Source organism: Tachysurus fulvidraco, chromosome 15 (genome assembly GCF_022655615.1).
Source record: "Tachysurus fulvidraco isolate hzauxx_2018 chromosome 15, HZAU_PFXX_2.0, whole genome shotgun sequence".
NCBI lineage: Eukaryota > Metazoa > Chordata > Actinopteri > Siluriformes > Bagridae > Tachysurus > Tachysurus fulvidraco.
In genome coordinates, this window is record NC_062532.1 from 10,105,101 (window position 1) to 10,123,629 (window position 18,529).

General features: G+C 38.2%; 1 protein-coding gene across 19 annotated transcripts in view; it reads right to left on the reverse strand.

Moving 5' to 3' along the window:
* Positions 1-18,529, reverse strand: part of cep112 (centrosomal protein 112) — a 125,303-nt gene that overhangs the window by 90,135 nt on the left and 16,639 nt on the right. For 13 of the 19 annotated variants that reach the window (XM_047800663.1, XM_047800658.1, XM_047800652.1 and 10 more), the window contains 2 exons: positions 12,943-12,990; positions 12,739-12,813 (listed from right to left, as the gene is read on the reverse strand). The exons of 3 other annotated variants lie outside the window; for them this stretch is intronic. In XM_047800663.1, the coding sequence (XP_047656619.1) occupies positions 12,739-12,813; positions 12,943-12,990 (123 nt within the window). The remainder of the gene's footprint in view (positions 1-12,738; positions 12,814-12,942; positions 12,991-18,529) is intronic. 3 more of the 19 variants (XM_047800657.1, XM_047800650.1, XM_047800654.1) reach the window with 1 other exon arrangement.

Below are 18,529 nucleotides of genomic sequence, written 5' to 3' on the forward strand. Positions count from 1 at the left end.
GTCAATAGTCCAGGCTGGTGGAGGCTTTGGATCTGTTAATACCAATCAGTGGTTACTTGAATTCCACACACTATATGAGTATTGTTGCTGATCATGTGCATCCCTTCATGGCCACAATATAATATCTTCTAATGGATACTTCCGGCTTCATAATGCACCATGTCACAAAACAAAAATCAACTCAAACTAACTTCATGAAATTTGGAACGCACCTTGAAAAAAAATAAAATAAAACGCAGGAAAATCGTAACCATGTCAACATGGACCAGAATCTCAACTAATTTCCAACATCTTTGAAGAAGTATCGAGGCACTTTTGAGAGCAATGCAAAATCGTACTCAATATTGGTATAATGAATACTTCGCATAATGAATAAGGTTTCAAAAGCGCCTGTCGACGCTGAAATGCTTAATAGTATTAAATGAAAATGTTTCTGTATTCCAGTATATAGAAAACAGTCGGCATCTGATTCCAGGTAGTACTTTGTTGTGCTCTGAGTTTATGCTCGACAAAGTAAATATAATCATCTTCCTTGCAAAGAAAGCATGTCTGATGTAAAACAGGCCACTCGAATTGGTTGATAATAAAAGTGAAACATTCGCCAAGATCAATTAAGATCGTACATTTTAACCCAAAAACACAAAAAATTGTTTAATGTTAATTTCAAAACAAGTCACGTTTGCAATCACAAGCTCACACTGTTCCAGTGAGAGGGTTGTTGAACAAGTGAAGCTACTTTTACAAAATAATTATAGTCATTTATTCATTATAATACCCCATTATGATTTAATTATGATAGCTGACCTTAGCACACACAATCGGATTCATACACACACACCTTCTCAGTTGTTTAACAGGAAATAACTCCTCAGCTGATAGGCCAGTGAAGATCTGAGAGTTCACTGAGGAGTAAACATATGTCACTATGATAGCAGAGATTACTGCGATTACAGGTCAGGGAGTGCTAAGTGACGTTTGGGCTCACTGCTAATGTGCCCGGTCACCTTACACTGTAATCTGCTACTGTCCTTTTACACCAGAGAGGATCACAGAGGGCAGGGATATCCAATATCAGGACACAAAAGAGTTCCAAAACCGTTATTGACCCTTAACGGTCTCCTTTGTATCTATCGTCGGCAATCTTTTATATACATTTACTTAAAGATACAAACATGTAAAGGTATAAATATTGATGAAAAGATTTCAACCACTCTGTGACTAATAGTGCTCGCTTTTATCGCTTCCAATGATCTGACAACATTTTTCATTTACTATACTTATTAACTTACATTTAAATTTATGGCAGTCTTCTGAAAACTGTGGTTGGTTGTCAAAAAAGAGAGCTAAGCCTTCACTATGTCTCTGTTGATATTTGAGGCTATATTGTGTAGGGATTACGTTCGTGATCGATCGTATTAGAGGCACGCTATCATCTGTATGTTACAAATGTAATGTAATGTAAACATCTCCGACAGCACAGAAATGTCACAGCACCCAATTTATATAAATATATGGCATTTTAATTTCAACTCTAAAATGATCGGGCACAAAAAATAATCCCTACCCGATCTAACTTGCTATCATTATTAAATATTGTATGCAACACATTTCTTTTCCTCTTCACCTTTCGTCCATTTTCTCCTTTGTTAAAGAAAATTTTAATCCTCTTAAAAGTCCTCCTCACTACCTCTAACGCTTTTTGAGCTTATGAGCACTTATAAGGCTTAAGATGCTTTATGAGTAACTTTTATCTTTACTAGAATCTAGAAAACGCCCACATTTCTAAGAATTTTCTAAGAATTTCGTCACTAGGAGCAAGGATCTATGAATACGGGCCATGATCTTACCTAATGCACCTTTAAATGTAACTAAATAAACAAAGCAAATAAAAAAATCTAACTGTTGGAAAATCACTGTGGAATAAGAGGAATAAAACACTTGACGGAAATTTGCCATTTAAATGATTTTTTTCTTTACCTCTGTGTCCCCACAATCACAAATTTACCACCAATGTTAATAAAGACTCGCCTGTAATGTCCCTGAGTATGAGAAACAATGACATATTCATATTTTGTTAATATATTAGTTGCAGTTCTGCCAGAACTACTAGGGGGTTGCTGTTGTGTCAGGTTAATGAAAATTGTGACCAATCAGATTCAACTGTGATTCAACCAATCAGAATCAACAGTGATATTAACAATCAGATTCACTCTGTTTCAATGAAAACTATAAAAAATACATTCGGTTTAAACAAGAAAATTTGTATAATCTGATCTGGTGTTCAATTCCCTTGCAAAAAGAGCTCAGAAAACATGACATGTATTAGACATGTCCTTCGTGTGCCTTCTACTTTATGCTAATTCAAATAAACGATGTCTTTATGATGTACAATAGTGGTTTCCTACTAAAAAAATCAAGTTTGCCCTTAGCTTTGAGAAAACAGTTCAGTATTACTCAGTGAATTCTGTTATCCCCAACATGATACAGAGGAAATCAACACCCTTTGGCTTGTTAGATTCAAGAGTCAGAAGGATTGTGATGCATTGTGTAATTATTTTAAACATACAGAAGCAATCGTCCAGAGCGTTCATATTAACATGCACAAGTAATAGGCTCAAACATTAATGTTTGTATAGTAACAGCTCATATACACCTTTTTTTTTTAAACAGATGTTGTCATGTCTGTTAACATTCACAGAAGGAGCTTTGTAAGACTCAAGTTTCCCAGTATGCAAGAGTCTGAAGAGGTTCTAATTACCAAAATTCATGGTAATGTGACAAAATGTGTTTACTTTGTTTTGTGATGTTTTTCCTGAGAAAGAGAGTGAGTGAGTGAGTGAGTGAGTGAGTGAGTGAGTAAGTGAGTGAGTGAGTGAGTGAGAGAGCGAGCGAGCGAGAGAACGAGTGAAAGAGAGCAAAGAAAGAGAGAGAGAGAGAGAGAGAGAGAGAGAGAGAGAGAGAGAGAGAGAGAGAGAGAGAGAGAGAGAGAGAAAGTGAGAGAACAAGTGAGGGAGGGAGGGAGGCGGTGTGAGTGAGAGAGAGAGAGAGAGAGAGAGAGAGAGAGAGAGAGAGAGAGAATAAGTGAGAGCGAGATTAAGAGAGTGAGAGAAAAGCAGATGTTGCTGAAGGAATGAATGTTGATCATGGCTATAAAGTAGGTGATAACAGGAACATGTACAACATTACATCTTAACTATAAACTCTTAAAACACACAATGTGTTATTCATTAATAAAGTCACCATTGTATTTGTTGGATATTTGATGTGGTGGAAGCAGAATAACACTCTCTAGTCTGTACTGTTATACTAAATAGTCCCCTTCGAGGTGGTAAAGACATTCCTCTTCACACCACGGCAGGGATTATTTATATATAACCGCACAGTCAGTTGTGTGTGAATAACTAGTCTGTGAGCAGTATTAAAGGTTCTACTTTGGTCCAGATATCTAAGGCAGACATATTTCAGTGCAACACTCCATATATGAAAGCCTCCTAATGGCACTTTCACACTTAGTAGTGCACTTTCCAATATTAATTGCTAAACAATCTACACACTAGCCCACTATTGTGCGATTCAAACTGACTACTGTACATACTACATGTGGGAAAGATGCATAAGCCACAGGCACAAAACACACCCGGATAAAATTCACATTACCAGCTTAAATCACTCATGGCTTCAAACACACACAGACACAAACACACACACATCCATGATATGAGATTAAGAGGATGATGAGCTGAAAAAAGGCTGCATGGTTCTCACGAGAACCTGCTCTAGCAAAACCTGCACTTAGCCACCTTAATCTGCCCTACTTTTGAGAAGCCTTGGAAGGCAACCTTGCATGTTTTCTGATTTCTGCTTGTGTCTTTTATCTTGAGCGACCAAAGAGACCACAGGAGACTCGTCAGTGGAGAAGATTGCTCCTGACTGAAGTCACGCATTCAAACAGTTCCTGCTGGTGCAGACGCTAACGTGGGCGGTACGTCGCTGTTTGTTGTTGTTGTTGTTTGTAACGCCTCCAAAAACACACCTTTTAAGCAAAGTTTGTCAAAGTGCATCAATGGTGGATTGAAAAACTATTTTTCCTACAGCCGATGAGGCGTGCGACAACTGCTCGGCTCCTCGGTCGCGTTCGCAGAGACGCCACAACTTTCTTAGAGGAGAGACGGAACGGGTTGGGAGTGGAGGAGAGATGAAGGCAGTTTGATGGAGGAAGGAAAGATGAGAGCAGGAAAAAGACAGAAAGGCACTGAGCAGCTGTTCTGTTTTTTTTCCCCAACAACCCTCAGTGTTTTCACGCATTACCTCAGGGAGCACATTTGCAAAACATGCACACTTTTAGCTCGTTGTTTCAAACTCCAATTCGGCTTGAATAGAAAAATCCTTACTAACAGCCCTACGTTTGTATAAATACTATATGGTTTTAATATCTGCTTTGTTCAAAATATGCGAATAAACAGTGGAAAAGAGCATCTGCTGCGTCTTGGCAGTTACGTGTAAACAGAATCTGATGAATATTATCGGCAGCGTTCGTTCTGCGCCTTAATACTAGGAATATTAAAACACTTCTCTACATGCCACGGCTGCCGTGAACTAATTTGTACAAGCTGAACTGTTAAACTGCAATTTAGGGCAAGTATAAGCAGCTTCCTCATTAAAGACAATGCATCTGTTCTTAAGCTATACCACAGAGTCATTTCTGAGGTCAGTGTGATTTTTAGCTTAAAGATTTAAAAAAAAAAAAAAAAAAAATGTACACACACACAGACACACAGACACACACAGACACACACACAGACACACACACACACACAGACACACACACACACAGACACACACACACACACACACACACACACACACATCCTAAAGTGCCTTAAACCATGCATGCTGGTGCTCATGACTTTCCACAGTCACTTCAGGGCTTGAAGGAGACGCGTTACAGACTTTCTCTGTGCCAAAACCTTTGACTTCTGGTATTTTTAAAAATGTATGCAAATCTCCACCATTCATGACAGGCCTGAATAAAAAGAACTATTATTCAGTTCCACTTAAACACCCCAATGAACACAAGGCAGTTTGTGTAATACGTCGGTGAACAACTGAAAAACCTGATTTCCTGAAAAGACAGGAAGTCATAATGAGAAATAAGCAGGTTATTACAGTATTAACATATCCTTAGAACCCTTAAACAGATGTTACACACAGAAAAAATGGATTAAATAAATGAAATGTTCTACAATGTAAAACATATAATTGTTCATATGGAAGTGTTTTTTGTTGGGGTTTTTTTAGACCCAATTCTTAAATTCTCATTTAAACCTAATATTCTTACCGACATGAAAGTGTGAGACAAGCTTAAATTTAAATTGAATGCATGCTGTATTTATCCAATCATGGTTACTGATGCTGCAAATATTGAGAACATTAAGCCAGGGTTTAGAAATGTACAGTGTGAAACATCAGATTATAAAGAGCCAGGATTAATTGTTAACCCCAGGTAAAGTATGAGCAGCGTGAAACATGAAACAAGATAATCCAGGCTTAACTATGGCAACTCTGAAACTGTGATGATGATAATAATAATTACATATACATAATTAATAGGTTTTTAATATTTCAGATGACAATCTTTTCGAAAAAATGAACCTAATAAGATTTGCTTCACTCAACACTCATATGCTAATCAATAATATGAATTAAACAGATGAATTTTCCTTTTTATTTATTTTGTATTGATACACAAAAATAAATCACGCCGTGAACGTACAGAAGTGTTTCTTGCCTGAGGCTTATCGTCACTGGAATGTTTGGAGCGATCCAAAAATCGTAGATGGCCGGGTTTCATATCAGCAATTTAGCAATCATTATTCACATTGTTTAAAGCCGATTTTACGTTGAGGTGTGAAACGCAGACTAAGTGATATTTACTCTAGAAATAATGGGAATTTCTCCAGTCTTTTAAGTCACAACCCATTCTCAGCTCACCACAGTATTCAGAATAAATACTTTAGTGTTCATTAATATTTATTAGACCTCAGTCCAGCTGAAGTCTCCATTATGATTGGCTCTGGTCATTACTATGTTACAGTACGGTTCACAGCTGAGTTCATATGGACATACTCAGAAAAGTGATTGTTTAGCACAAATGTTTTTGTTGTCTAAAATTTTTTGTTGTCTAAATTGCCTTCTAGAAAAAGAGAGAAAAAATAAACAGAAGCTGATGAACTTTTACAGCAGCTATAAATGGATAAAATGTACTGTGTATGTGTTGTCATTAAAAAAAACAACAAACCAAAAAACACACATTTAAATTGGGATGTGTTGTTACAGGAAAATAATCTACTAATAACAGTAACTGTGCTTTGAGCCGCAATTATTTATTCTGTAAATAGTTGACACGCCTAAGTTCGGAAATATGGCTTGTGCTTCTCAACTCCAGCGACATGGAACAAAAAAAAAGGAAGGAGCGAATCTGCGACACAACAAGAAGTTGTTCCACGAAAACCACAACACATTTATGTGTTCTGAAGCGTGACTTTTATTAAATTAGGTTGTTTTTAAATATTTATGCTCGCTCTTTGTTTCTGATGATTATCGGTTCAAACTTATTGAGAAATTGACGACCAATTTAATAAAGCTTAAATCTGGTTTAAATAAATCTACTATTGTCTGTTTAATTCATAATCATATAGCAGCTTTTATCTCCTTAAAAAACTGTGAAAGGATCAGAGACAAAATTTTAATAGTGGTCTTTGCCCTACATAAGCAAAAAATATTAGAATTAGCTTTAAATCTTTTTTATCAGGCAGAAGAAAGCTTTGCTGGCCACAATAACACCTTTTTATTTCTTAGGTGTGCGAATATGGGACACAACCTATTTTACCGCAACAACCACACTGTAGAAGTCATGTGTACAATGTGTAGCCTTCAATCCTTATCTGAAAAATAAATTCAAAGAATACAAGAGAGTGAGTCGTATTTGATTGAAATATAAAAACACAACGATTCGGATGATCGATGATGTTTCCCATAAGGCCTTAATCCACAAAATCCAACAAAGAAAATTTGATTCCATCAGAAGTGTAGCAACATGGGTTTTTTTTTTTTGGGTAGCTCAGTGGTTAAGGCTCTGAATTGCTGATCATTGGGTCACAATGCCACTGCTTGGTCTATGAGCAGGACGCCTGACCCTATCTGCTCCAGGGGTGTTGTATCATAGCTGACCCTGCGTTCTGACCCCAGCCTTCAAGCTGAGATATGTGATGAAAATTTCTCTGTACTGTAATGTACATGTAATTTATAAAAGCTTCATCATCTAATGGCTAAACATATCACCTAATAGGCAAAGTAAAATTTCTCAAATCTTTTAAAGAAAGCAGTTTTGCCTTTTCCTAAAATTTGAACTGTCAAATGAAACCACTGGCTTCTACAAATCCAAATACCAGTGAGTGCTCGTAATTTATTAAACCCTTTCCATAAAGTTTTTCTTCAATATTACATTGGGCATGCAGTTGCTCATAGACATTGCTAACTAATAAGAAGCTCCAGTTTAGTGGTGTACAAACAGAATGACTAAGGGATGAATCCTTTTAAGCCTATTTAAAAAGCACATGCATTAGCTAACTCGATTAAGGAAGACAGTAGATATATTTCTCCAATATTCCTACAGCCACAGCCTGTTTGCTGCCAGTGATTCTGCTTTCATGTTTCAGTGCTGTGGCCTGAGGGGGTCTTAGAAAGATATGAAAAGCTGCCAACTGAGTGATGGAGACTACTATGTGCTGTCTACACATACGCACATGTACAAGTGGCTCACTGGCTCCCACTGCTGGACAGACACACACAGTGCAGGCAACAATAGAGGGCTCTGGAAACAGGTACAACACAGAGTGAAGCAGTCAAACACAGGAGAGACTTGAAATATTTAGAAACCTTAAATGTGTTGATGTTTTCTGTAAGAAGATGTTTATTTAATCTGCAACTATAGGTCTTTTGCCATAGAGATATATATTTTATCTACAAAAGTCAAGCTGGAAAAGGAACAGTTTTAATAATGTGAAATTTTTCAATGCATTTTTCAGTAGCTAGCTAATTTTGACTCTTGCGTGCAACTGTTTTCACTGACTAGCATTTCACTGACTCGAATCTCATTTTGACGTCAAAGTTTGACATTTCGCCCCCAAAAAAAACAACAATCCGATGACAAAACAATGTAAAGAAGAACGGAATATGCACGCAAAACATCCGTGACAGCAGAGTGATGATGTTCAGTAACCGTATCCATATGCTGCAAAGCTGCCTGAGCGACTGACTTTACTGCGTCCCTTCTGTTACCTCTTAAATACAACTGGTAAATAATACATCTGAACTGACGGTCACGGTTAGAGAAGTTGACAACCTACTTTGTGTAAATATTCTGGAGTCTAGAATGTAAACTGACTTTTCTCTAAGAATTTGACTGTTCCTCTAAGCTTTGTTTAGTATTAAGATCACTGGCTACACAGTCTGCTGTTAGCAATACATTACGGATGGTTTTAGTTGAAAACATGTTAACTTGAACAAATCCATATAAGAGTTCTGTATACATACAAGCCAAAGGATTTTAGTTAAAGGAAAAAGAAAAGGGTGAACATCATTCAATGAAGCAAGATTTTCTATACTAATCATTTGATTAAAAATGACATGCATTCATGACATTATGATTTGAAGCAAACTTGATCTGTATAGTTTAACAATGTTATATACATACACATAAATACATTATTTTGCATTTAGGCTACAGCCTCCTGATGTTTATTGCCATTTGTGCATTAAATCAAAATTTTGATATAGTTTACCTGTCTATTTGGTTGAATAATGCGGACTAACAATGTTTATCAATTATACTTAAATACGCTGCACACTTTACATGGACATATTTAGATATGTTCACCTCAGAATGAGAAAAAAAAAGTGAGAGTGCTATGTAGCACAGGCATAGATGGGCTAGGTTGAGGATTTTAGAAACGGATCTCCTGGGATTTTCAGACAGCAGCCTTTAGAGTACACAGATTGGTGTGAAATAAATAAATAAATAAATAAACAAACAAACAAACACACAAATAAATAAATAAATAAATAAACAAACAATACATTGAAAATCCAAACCAATGAAATACCTAGTTGATAAGAGAGATCAGTGGAGAATGGCCAGACTCGCTCACTGAGCAGAAAAGCATCTCAGCACATAGAGAACATTAAACCTTGAGGTGGATGAGCTACAATATAGCAGAAGAGCACATGAGGTTTTACTCTTGTCAGCTAACAACAAGAATCTGAAGCAATCCAATCCGGACAGCTGAAGATTTGAAACAAAATTTATGTGTTTTTTTTTCCCCCAGACTTAAGCTATCCGTTTTGGGTGAGTCTTGTGCTGTTGACGGCCTCGGATTCCTGCCGAAAGGAGTGGAACCCGATATGGCCTTCTGCTGTTCTTCTGCTCATTTTTCTCTGATCTCTCTCATCAACAAGGTGTTGCAGCCTACAGACCCTCCACACACAGGATGTTTCTGGTTTTTTTGCACCATTCTGTGTAAACTCTGCATGTGAATATCCAGAGAGATCAGCGTTTTCAGAACAACTCAAACCAGACCCATCTTGCATCAACAAGCATGCCACAGTCAAAATCACAGAGATCACACGAGTTGATGTTTAACTCCAACTCTTGACCTGCTGCAACAAGACTGGCTTATTTGATAATTATAGGAATGACCTGTGGAAAATGTGTTCCTAATAAAGTGACATCAAAGCACACAAAACCTTAAGCACCAGCCGATACGTCTATCTGGATTCAGTGTGTCCCTGTCCCATTTTAAACCCAGTCATGAAAAAGAAGTTGTGAGTAAGAAAGAATTTGATCGAGAGAGAATGCTACAGTGTGTGAGTGAGAGAGGGAGAGAGAGAGAGAGAGAGAGAGAGAGAGAGAGAGAGAGAGAGAGAGAGAGAGAGAGAGAGAGAGAGAGAGAGAGAGAGAGAGAGAGAGAGAGAGAGAGCGCGAAGGGGGGGGGGGATGTGAGAGACAAAGAGAGAAAAAAAAATGAAAGATTCAGCCAGCAGGGTTTTTTTTCCCCTCCTTGAAGAGAGAAAAAATGTTGGAACAGAATCGGGGGGAGCAGAATAAATCTGTCTTTAGAGGGGTCTTTTGGCAGGAGAGGGACTACAGATGAGTGCAGGAAACAGTGTGCAGCACTATAACTTTACCCGCTCCTCCTTCTCACCCTAATACACTGCTGCCATTCCAATCATAGACAGTAAAAGCCCGGTCATGCACCATTTCCTCTCATGAAAGCCTGGTGGCTTGTGAGAAGCTTTTCACTCACCTTTCTAGAATTACTAGGATGCTTTTCTTCTGCCTTCCCACTCCTGGATGTGCACTTGCTAGTGCTGGGCGCCACATTCCTAATTCGAGCGTGCAAGTTTTACGGACTTTGAAGGACAGAAGAACGGACGTGTACATGCTAGCTTGTATTGTATAAATAGCCCAAAGACACAGTGAATGACAGATTTTCCAGTCAATCAGGACAGTTAAGACTACAACAGTTTAAGCCCAGGCTCCAGAAGAGATTGTACATCCTATCAGTCCCTTCAGGTGTGTTTGAATGATTGTTGAATTTTTGTTCTCCAAAAAAACAAACAAAAAAAAAGTAAAAAAGTAAAGTTTGTTTGATTTTGCGTTCATTTTTATAATTACAATAAAAATCGCAAAACTGTATTAGTCACTAGTGCTGTAGTTTTAAAGTTGGTGGGAAAACAACAACAACAAAAAAAGACAGTGTTGCAGACAGTAAGGAGATGTGGGCAGATGGTCAAGATAAGAAGGCTAGATATTCTTTGTTAAATGAAGCCAATTCTACAGCAATCTCCATAGGCTAGGAGAAAAAGAACAAAAACTTTTCTTTTTTTTCTATAAATATTTATTCCCCCAGTTATTTCTGTTGTCCTTTAAACCAAAACCAAATCTAAATAACATTCTTGCAATGCAGCAAAGTGAACTCCTTTGTGACGAACGCAGGGTGAAAGGGCACTTTCGGAGCCATGGTTGCACATTGCTGTCAAGTCCCACTCAACCGGTTTAGACTTAAACCTTCGGCTGGCTCAAAAAGCCTAAATTTTTGGTTTTGATGCTACTTATACACTGCCTACACTGTTGTAGGCACTGTATCCTCCATCCATCATTAAGCTATAAGAGGTTTCTGTTCAGCATACGCTTGGTATCACGATCGATGTTTCCACATGAGTGCGTTTTAAGAATTAGTGCATGATTTAGTGCACGTGAGTAATACAGATGGATTATTTTCCACAATGACACACATTTATTTACTTCTACAGACTGTGTAAATAAAAAAAAAGTGAGTGCCTTAAAATTGCTATATCCTGAAACAGTCTGTTGTTTTAAAAAAAGGAAAAGGTGACTAGTCGACGTCATCCACATATCTCCAACAAACCAAAGCATTTATTCTAAACGAAAACTGTAGACCGATTTACAGGACAGTATAATTCCGATTTTTTTAATCAAAGACTGGGGAGAATTTCTAAAGATCTCACAAACAAGCAGAATCCAAAGAGGGCATTCAGTCATGCTCTTTTAAGCACTCTGTCTCATCGCATGTGTGGAAAAGAATCGATTCTCATCATGCATTTAGTTAAGTGCTAAGGAAACATAACAGCTGTCAAACCTTGACAGGTTTGAAGTGGGACATTCAGAGGAAACAGGAAATGTGCATACATGTAGTAGATAATTAAAAAAAAATAAATGCAAAGCAATCTGATGTCGGATAATCTGATAATGAGAAAACTGCACATATACATGGTTCAGTCAGTAATCAGATTTCTTGCTAATTATTATATCTTATAATGCTACCTTTTATTGACACGATGGCTCGAGTCCCTTTTGGACTACAATTTCCATGAGCAGTTTTGTACTCAATTCTCCATCAATAAACAGCTGATAATTTCAACGATCCGGACGTCAGGTTAAAACTAGAATGACTTTTCTTGTTACGTAAGCACACTAACCGTATAGTACACATAATGTGGTGTAGAAGAGAATGATTTATAAATCACAGTCTCTGGTGTCACCGAGAAGATGATGGCATCCCTTTTGAATCTGGTTCTGCTCAAGCTTTCCTCGTCTTATGAAGTTTGTCCTTTTTGTCCAAAGTCAACTTGCCCTACTAATTGCGCCAGTAATATAATTGTGTGGCCTTGATGTAATATCTCCATATGTGGGTTGTGAGTGTGGGGTGTAAAATCAAGGCCACAGCATTTATTGTACTGTTACTTTAATGCAAATTCTAAAATTCTTCAAACCGCAAACATATTTTGGTTCATTTGTGTAAGAAAATACCCTTTCACTCTCCTCCCCAAGGCTGTGCATATTAGGAAATTGTCATTAGGAAACTGCTATATTTCTTTGTGAAATCCTTTCCAACATACACAGAAGCACAGACAACTGTACTCTGATTCATTAAGAGAAAGAATTATCTCTTTTCAGGATTCATTATGACTAACACATCCAGCTTGTTATCTTAGATTTGTCAAATGAGGGAAAATGATCTGGGTTCAGATCACAGGATTAGCGTGCATGTAAACACACCCAGTGACAGAATTCAGTGGAATGTAAAAGAAGCTGAGATTCCCCCTTGAGCTTGACAACACATTTAGGGAATTTAGGAATGATAGCTTGGTGCCTACCTCCTTATCTGGATTGTAAACGGGAACCTCGTCTGTAAGGGTGCTACGTTTTCTTAGGCTCGATTTTGGGTAAATCTATTAAAGAAAGAGAGAGAGAGAGAGAGAGAGAGAGAGAGAGAGAGAGAGAGAGAGAGAGATGAGATGAGAAGATTGGAATTTCCTGCCCTTCTCTCCTCCTCTGCACTAAGAAGCCTTGGCACTTACCGGAGACAGGGGAATAGGGTTCTCGCGCAAATACCTGGGGTTTTCAATCTGCAAAAATAAAACAATGCAACAAGGCCTTAATTCCCCTCTTTTTTTGGCAAGGCGCTTCTGCTCCCTCCACACTTCCCCTCCCGCTCCAACCTCCATTTATCTACGATAAACAAAGTAGGCTGACTTCAAAGGACGCCACTTAAACACACTCTCTTCCCTAAACTTCATGTGTTTACGCAGAAGAATACCAAGGGTCATTTCAAGGCATTGTGTGCTTTCAAACCATTTCCGTTTCTTTTTTTCGACTGTATTTTTTTTCCCCCTCTCAGTTTTGGCTTTTGTCAACAGTGCCCACATAAACACACACAAACAGAACCACAGCATCTGGGTGCTTTGATTACACTGTGAGGAAGACAACTAAGACTGAAGGAGGTTAGATGACTTTTGAAAGACGGCCAAACGTTGCTCATGGAGGAGACAGACAGATAGAGAGAACGAAAATAATAACAATAGTAGAGGTGAAAAGAAGACTTCAAACGATTCCTTCTACTCTATAAAAAAAAATGTGGAGGAGTCTTAAGATCATAGAAAATCTGAAACTCTCATGCTTACAAGCTGCTTAGTCCAGAACATTTCAATTAGTTTGCCCACACAGCAACACATTCAACCCAGAAAGAGTATCCACCTGAAAGGGGCGCTGACAAACCACCCACACTGTTAAACACTAATTCTTATAGGTTCACAGGAGATTTGTATAAAGCCGACGTCATGTACGCGTACTTCACATGTAAATACACACGTTTGCAAGCTGTGTATTTCAGGCCACCTTGTAAATCTTTCCCTGCATACAAATATGAAAGAGAGAGACTAAACTGTCTGCATGCACTGGCTCCAAACACAAGAGTCTATTACCAAGATCTGTTTGCATAACTGATTAAAGAACGAATATGACAAGGTGTTGCGAGGCACCGTAACAACTTCCTTTTCCTGTTATCATTTAGCCGCTATAAACAGAACAAAAAAAACCCGGCATGTCATGTTAACAAGTAACCATAAAGCCTAACGCAATCTGTCCTGAAGACTATCCCATGCTGTAAATCCTAAGGTTGTGCTACATTCTCACGCAAGCTCTTATTAGTAGTTGCTGCACCAAGTTGCTTCACATTTGCATAAAGTTAAACAAGTCTCACCATTGTCACGTCGCTGAACACGTACACCTCTAATCGCCAACTGTTGCTATTGCTCATTTCAACTTGAACAGTCGTTTAGCTTTACTTCAGAAAAAGCCAGTCAATGGAGACTCCATCCACAAATGTAAAATTAATGTCTTCTCGCAGAAGAGTTCACCTTACCAACGATTAGCTGTTTGTTAGTCTGTTTATTGTGGTGCGCCCGCCGTACAAACAAGTTGCTATGGAAACTGTATCGTATTAGAAATATAAATCTTTCAGCTGTATGTACAGTTCACATGCAAACCAACGACGCTGTTGTAAGAAACTATACTTACTAGGCTGATCCGTGACAATATTTCTAGAATCACGAATATGGAGGGAAATGTGGAAACTCTGACTAAACCTGAGAGTAATACAGCACAGTGCAACACAAAATCGGTTATATAAGACTTCCCTACTACAAGTATGTGTCTTATACAACAAGAGAACACCACAACTGCTAACCACATTAGCCAAAGACCTTGTGTCTGCTTCATCACCAGAGACGATATCAGGATAAAGTACTCAATTATTTGCCATTGTTTGTATTAATGCACCCAACTGGTCTCTGTAGCCCTGTATATTAGGATTAGTCTCAGTGTAAAAATCCCTATACAAGAGAAATGATTTCTATTCTCACTACATGATGTCACCCACATGAGAGGATCAGGAGCCTGGTTCCACTGAAAGGTTCTTCCTCGTATCATTTCTTGGAATTAGTAATCGATTTAAATCGATATCTGAATCAAAGTATCTGAATTGAAATGATATATAAATGAAATTGAACTGAATTGAAATACAACATCAGCTGCCGTGGTGTACGTTACTTGTGCACATCATCGTGCTACTATAGATCTAGTATCTGTAACGATGCAGCCCTTCGAACTTTTGTGGTTTGTCTGCCGAGTCATTTCACCTCAAATCCTGCTGAATTTATGACATTCTCACACACACACGCTAAACATAGAGCATAATAAATTATTTACCTGCAAAAATGTTCAGTATATGTGAACATATTGTACAAAAGTGCTATGATGAAAGAAAAAACAACAACTCAGAAAATGAAATGGTTTGCTACCAGGAATGTATATTATTATTTAGGATTTGAACAGACAAATGATCAAACAGATTTTTTCTAGCATAATGGCTCCAGTGGGATCTGACAGTCTCACACAGGTCTGACCTCAAAGCACATAGCAAGCCTTGTCAATGTCTCTATAAATCAAACAAAGAATACAAATAACATGGCAGAAGGAAGAGAGAGAGAGAGAGAGAGAGAGAGAGAGAGAGAGAGAGAGAGAGAGAGAGAGAGAGAGAGAGAGAGAGTTGCGAGTGCCTTGTTCATGTGTGAAGAGACAGTTTAAGATTGTTAAAAGACAAGGTGAGCTTTTCACTGTCTTCACCAGTTCAGTTTGGTTGGTTCACTGTAGTATCAGATTCTTGTTTCTGACGTACAGGAACAAAAGTGGAACCTGATGTTGAATCCAATCCAGCACAATGTTTGTCACTTTTGGGTGTTCTGTGATGCTTTTGGTTCTGTTCCACTCACCATGGACGTAAAAGTTGGTTATTTGTGATACCATAGCCTTCCTGTCAGCCTGAAAGAGTTTGGGAATTCTCCTCTGAACTTTAGCATCAATAAGGCTTTTCTGCTTGCGGAGCCGCAGCTCACTGTATGTTTCTTGTCAAGGCCAAACAAGACCAAGCGTAGCTGACATCAAGTCAAGGCTGTGTCTTAAGGGGTTTCAAGTACAAATGATGAACATGTCCAAGAAAAGTTCAAGTCAATACAGGAAACCTTCCTGACCTCCCCCTGACCTTCTCTCTGACTCTAATCCTACAGCCCTACAATGTCAAAATCTGACCATGTGATGTAAATCATGACATCCAAATTATACAGCAAATTATCCCTGCATTTATCGACTTTAAGAGGCTAGTAAGCTGGTAGTAATAAAAACCCCACAATCGGCAAAGTAAGGATTTCCGTATTACTTCCATGCATCTATAAAGATGTGTATAGATAAGCTTATATTTAAAATATAACATCAAAAGCCATTAAAAATTTCAGCAATTAGAAAGGAATGAAACTGGAATATCGATGCATATGAGTCTTCAAAAATAATAACCGAGCTCTGCTCTCTTTTTATATAAACTTCAGACAAAAGTCCATAAAAGCAAGTAGCTAAATTTTATCAAGACTCAGCTGCATGTGGATGGTGATTTTACTGCCATGGGCTTGTGAGTGCCAGCTGCACTTCTCTTTGCCCATCGCTCTGATAAGATAAAGTAAGCAACATTCCTTCATATTTTCTTTGTGCTTTCAGGGTCACAGAAGCCCAGCGTGAACTTTAAAGGAGCAATGTTTTTGTGTAAGGAATGTTTTGAGTTTGGCATGCTGATGGAATTGCGTCAGACGCTTTCATAGAGGCTGAGAAAGGGAAAGAAAGAAAGCGAACACAAAGGCTACTAAGAGAAAAGTCCTGCAAAGTCCTGCAAAGCTTCTCACTTTGATCTGCCAACTCTGAAAGCTGATGTCTTAACCAATCAGCATCACATCAAACCCACTGAAGGCCAGCTTCCTTCAAAACACATTCAGTGTGTGAACATAATACGCTCAATCATTTATAGCAACAAACCAGAGCAAAATTCTTAATGGAATACAGGAGGTGAATACCAAACACCGAAATAGAAAAATTAATAAACAAAAGAGAAGCAAAAAAAAAATTGCAAAAAGAGAGAGAAAGAAAAGGAAAAGCTGAAAAGAGATTGGCATTGTTTTATACACCGTACTGGCGCTCATGTCTATTATTTTTCTACACCAACTAGTCCTGGTCCACTGATTTATTTGGTCGATCCAAACGTGCCAATGATTCATAGAGCCACACTTTCTAGTTTCACTAAGTGTTAGTGACATCACTAGCACACACCGCAGACAATACTTTTAAGAATATAACTTTTGGCATAAAACATGCAAGCTCTTTAAATGAAGATAAAAAGGAAGAAGGGATGATGATTTTACCAAAAGGACCTTCGATGAGAATTTGCAAATCAATGTGAGGTAGATGGCCAGCAAGCTGATGTGCTATAAATAAAATGTGACCAGTCGAGCAAAAATGAACAGAACAGTTGGCCATATTGTGTCCAAAATATCAATTACTTAATATTAATTGAAAAACGAACTGTTGTATAAATGCAATCGCACTCGATTTTATACTGAATACTATATAACTGATTGTATATCTCTTGTTTGTGCAATCCTGCTTACAATAGCTCACAATCTGACCGTGAGCTTCCAAATCAAAGCTATGGCTAATCTGCTAAGTAAAGAATAAAATAACAGACCATGTGGTGATCTGAATATAAAACCCCTTGATGGCAGATTTATCGTGATGCGCTTAACGGAGTTCTGTTCTTCCACCACAGTGATATTCTCTCTCTCTCTTACTTGTTCTCTCTCTCTCTCTCTCTCTCACTTGTTCTCTCTCTCTCTCTGTCACTTGTTCTCTCTCTCTCTCTGTCACTTGTTCTCTCTCTCTCTCGTTCCCTCACTCTCTCACTTGTTCTCTCTCTCGTTATCTCACTCGTTCTCTCTCTCGTTCTCACTTGTTCTCTCTCTCGTTCTCACTTGTTCTCTCTCTCTCATTTTCTCACATGTTCTCTCTCCCTCTCTCTAACTCACTTGTTCTCTCTCACTTGTTCTCTCACTCATTCTCTCTCTCACTCGTTCTCTCTCTCACTCGTTCTCTCTCCCTCTCTCTTACTTGTTCTCTCACTCTCTCGTTCTCTCTCTCTCTCACTTGTTCTCTCTCACTTGTTCCTCTCTCTCAATCACTTGTTCTCTCACTCTCTCCTTCACTTGTTCTCTTAGTCGTTCACTCTCTTGCAAACTCTCTCTCTCTCTCTCTCTCCCTCTCTCTACCCCTCAATGTCTCCTATCAAAAGAAAAAAAAAATATTAGATGTGAGACTTTATTAAACACCACATTTTAAGATCCATTACTTAGACGATGTGGATTGTCTGCTGATTGTCCCTGTGCATGAGCTCTTACTATAGAAACAATAACATCAGAACAGGTGCATCATATAAAGCAACTGCTCTATAATATACTCCACAGCGTCTGACCAGTCTGAGCATTCGACAGCACTGTGGTGTAACTGAGAAGAACAGGTTGTACTGCCACAGAACTGAGAAAGTGTATGAAGGGCTTTATATAGGAAAAAGAAGAAAAGGAGCTGCTGGTGTGATTAAGTTTTAATAATAAGTGAGCATCTAATCTGCTTTTGACTGTTCTGTTGGATTAGGTTTGGAATAGGTTAGTGCAGGAGCACAAACCCACATTAAATTCAGTTTTTAACTACAATATGCAATAAAATTATGCAAAAAAA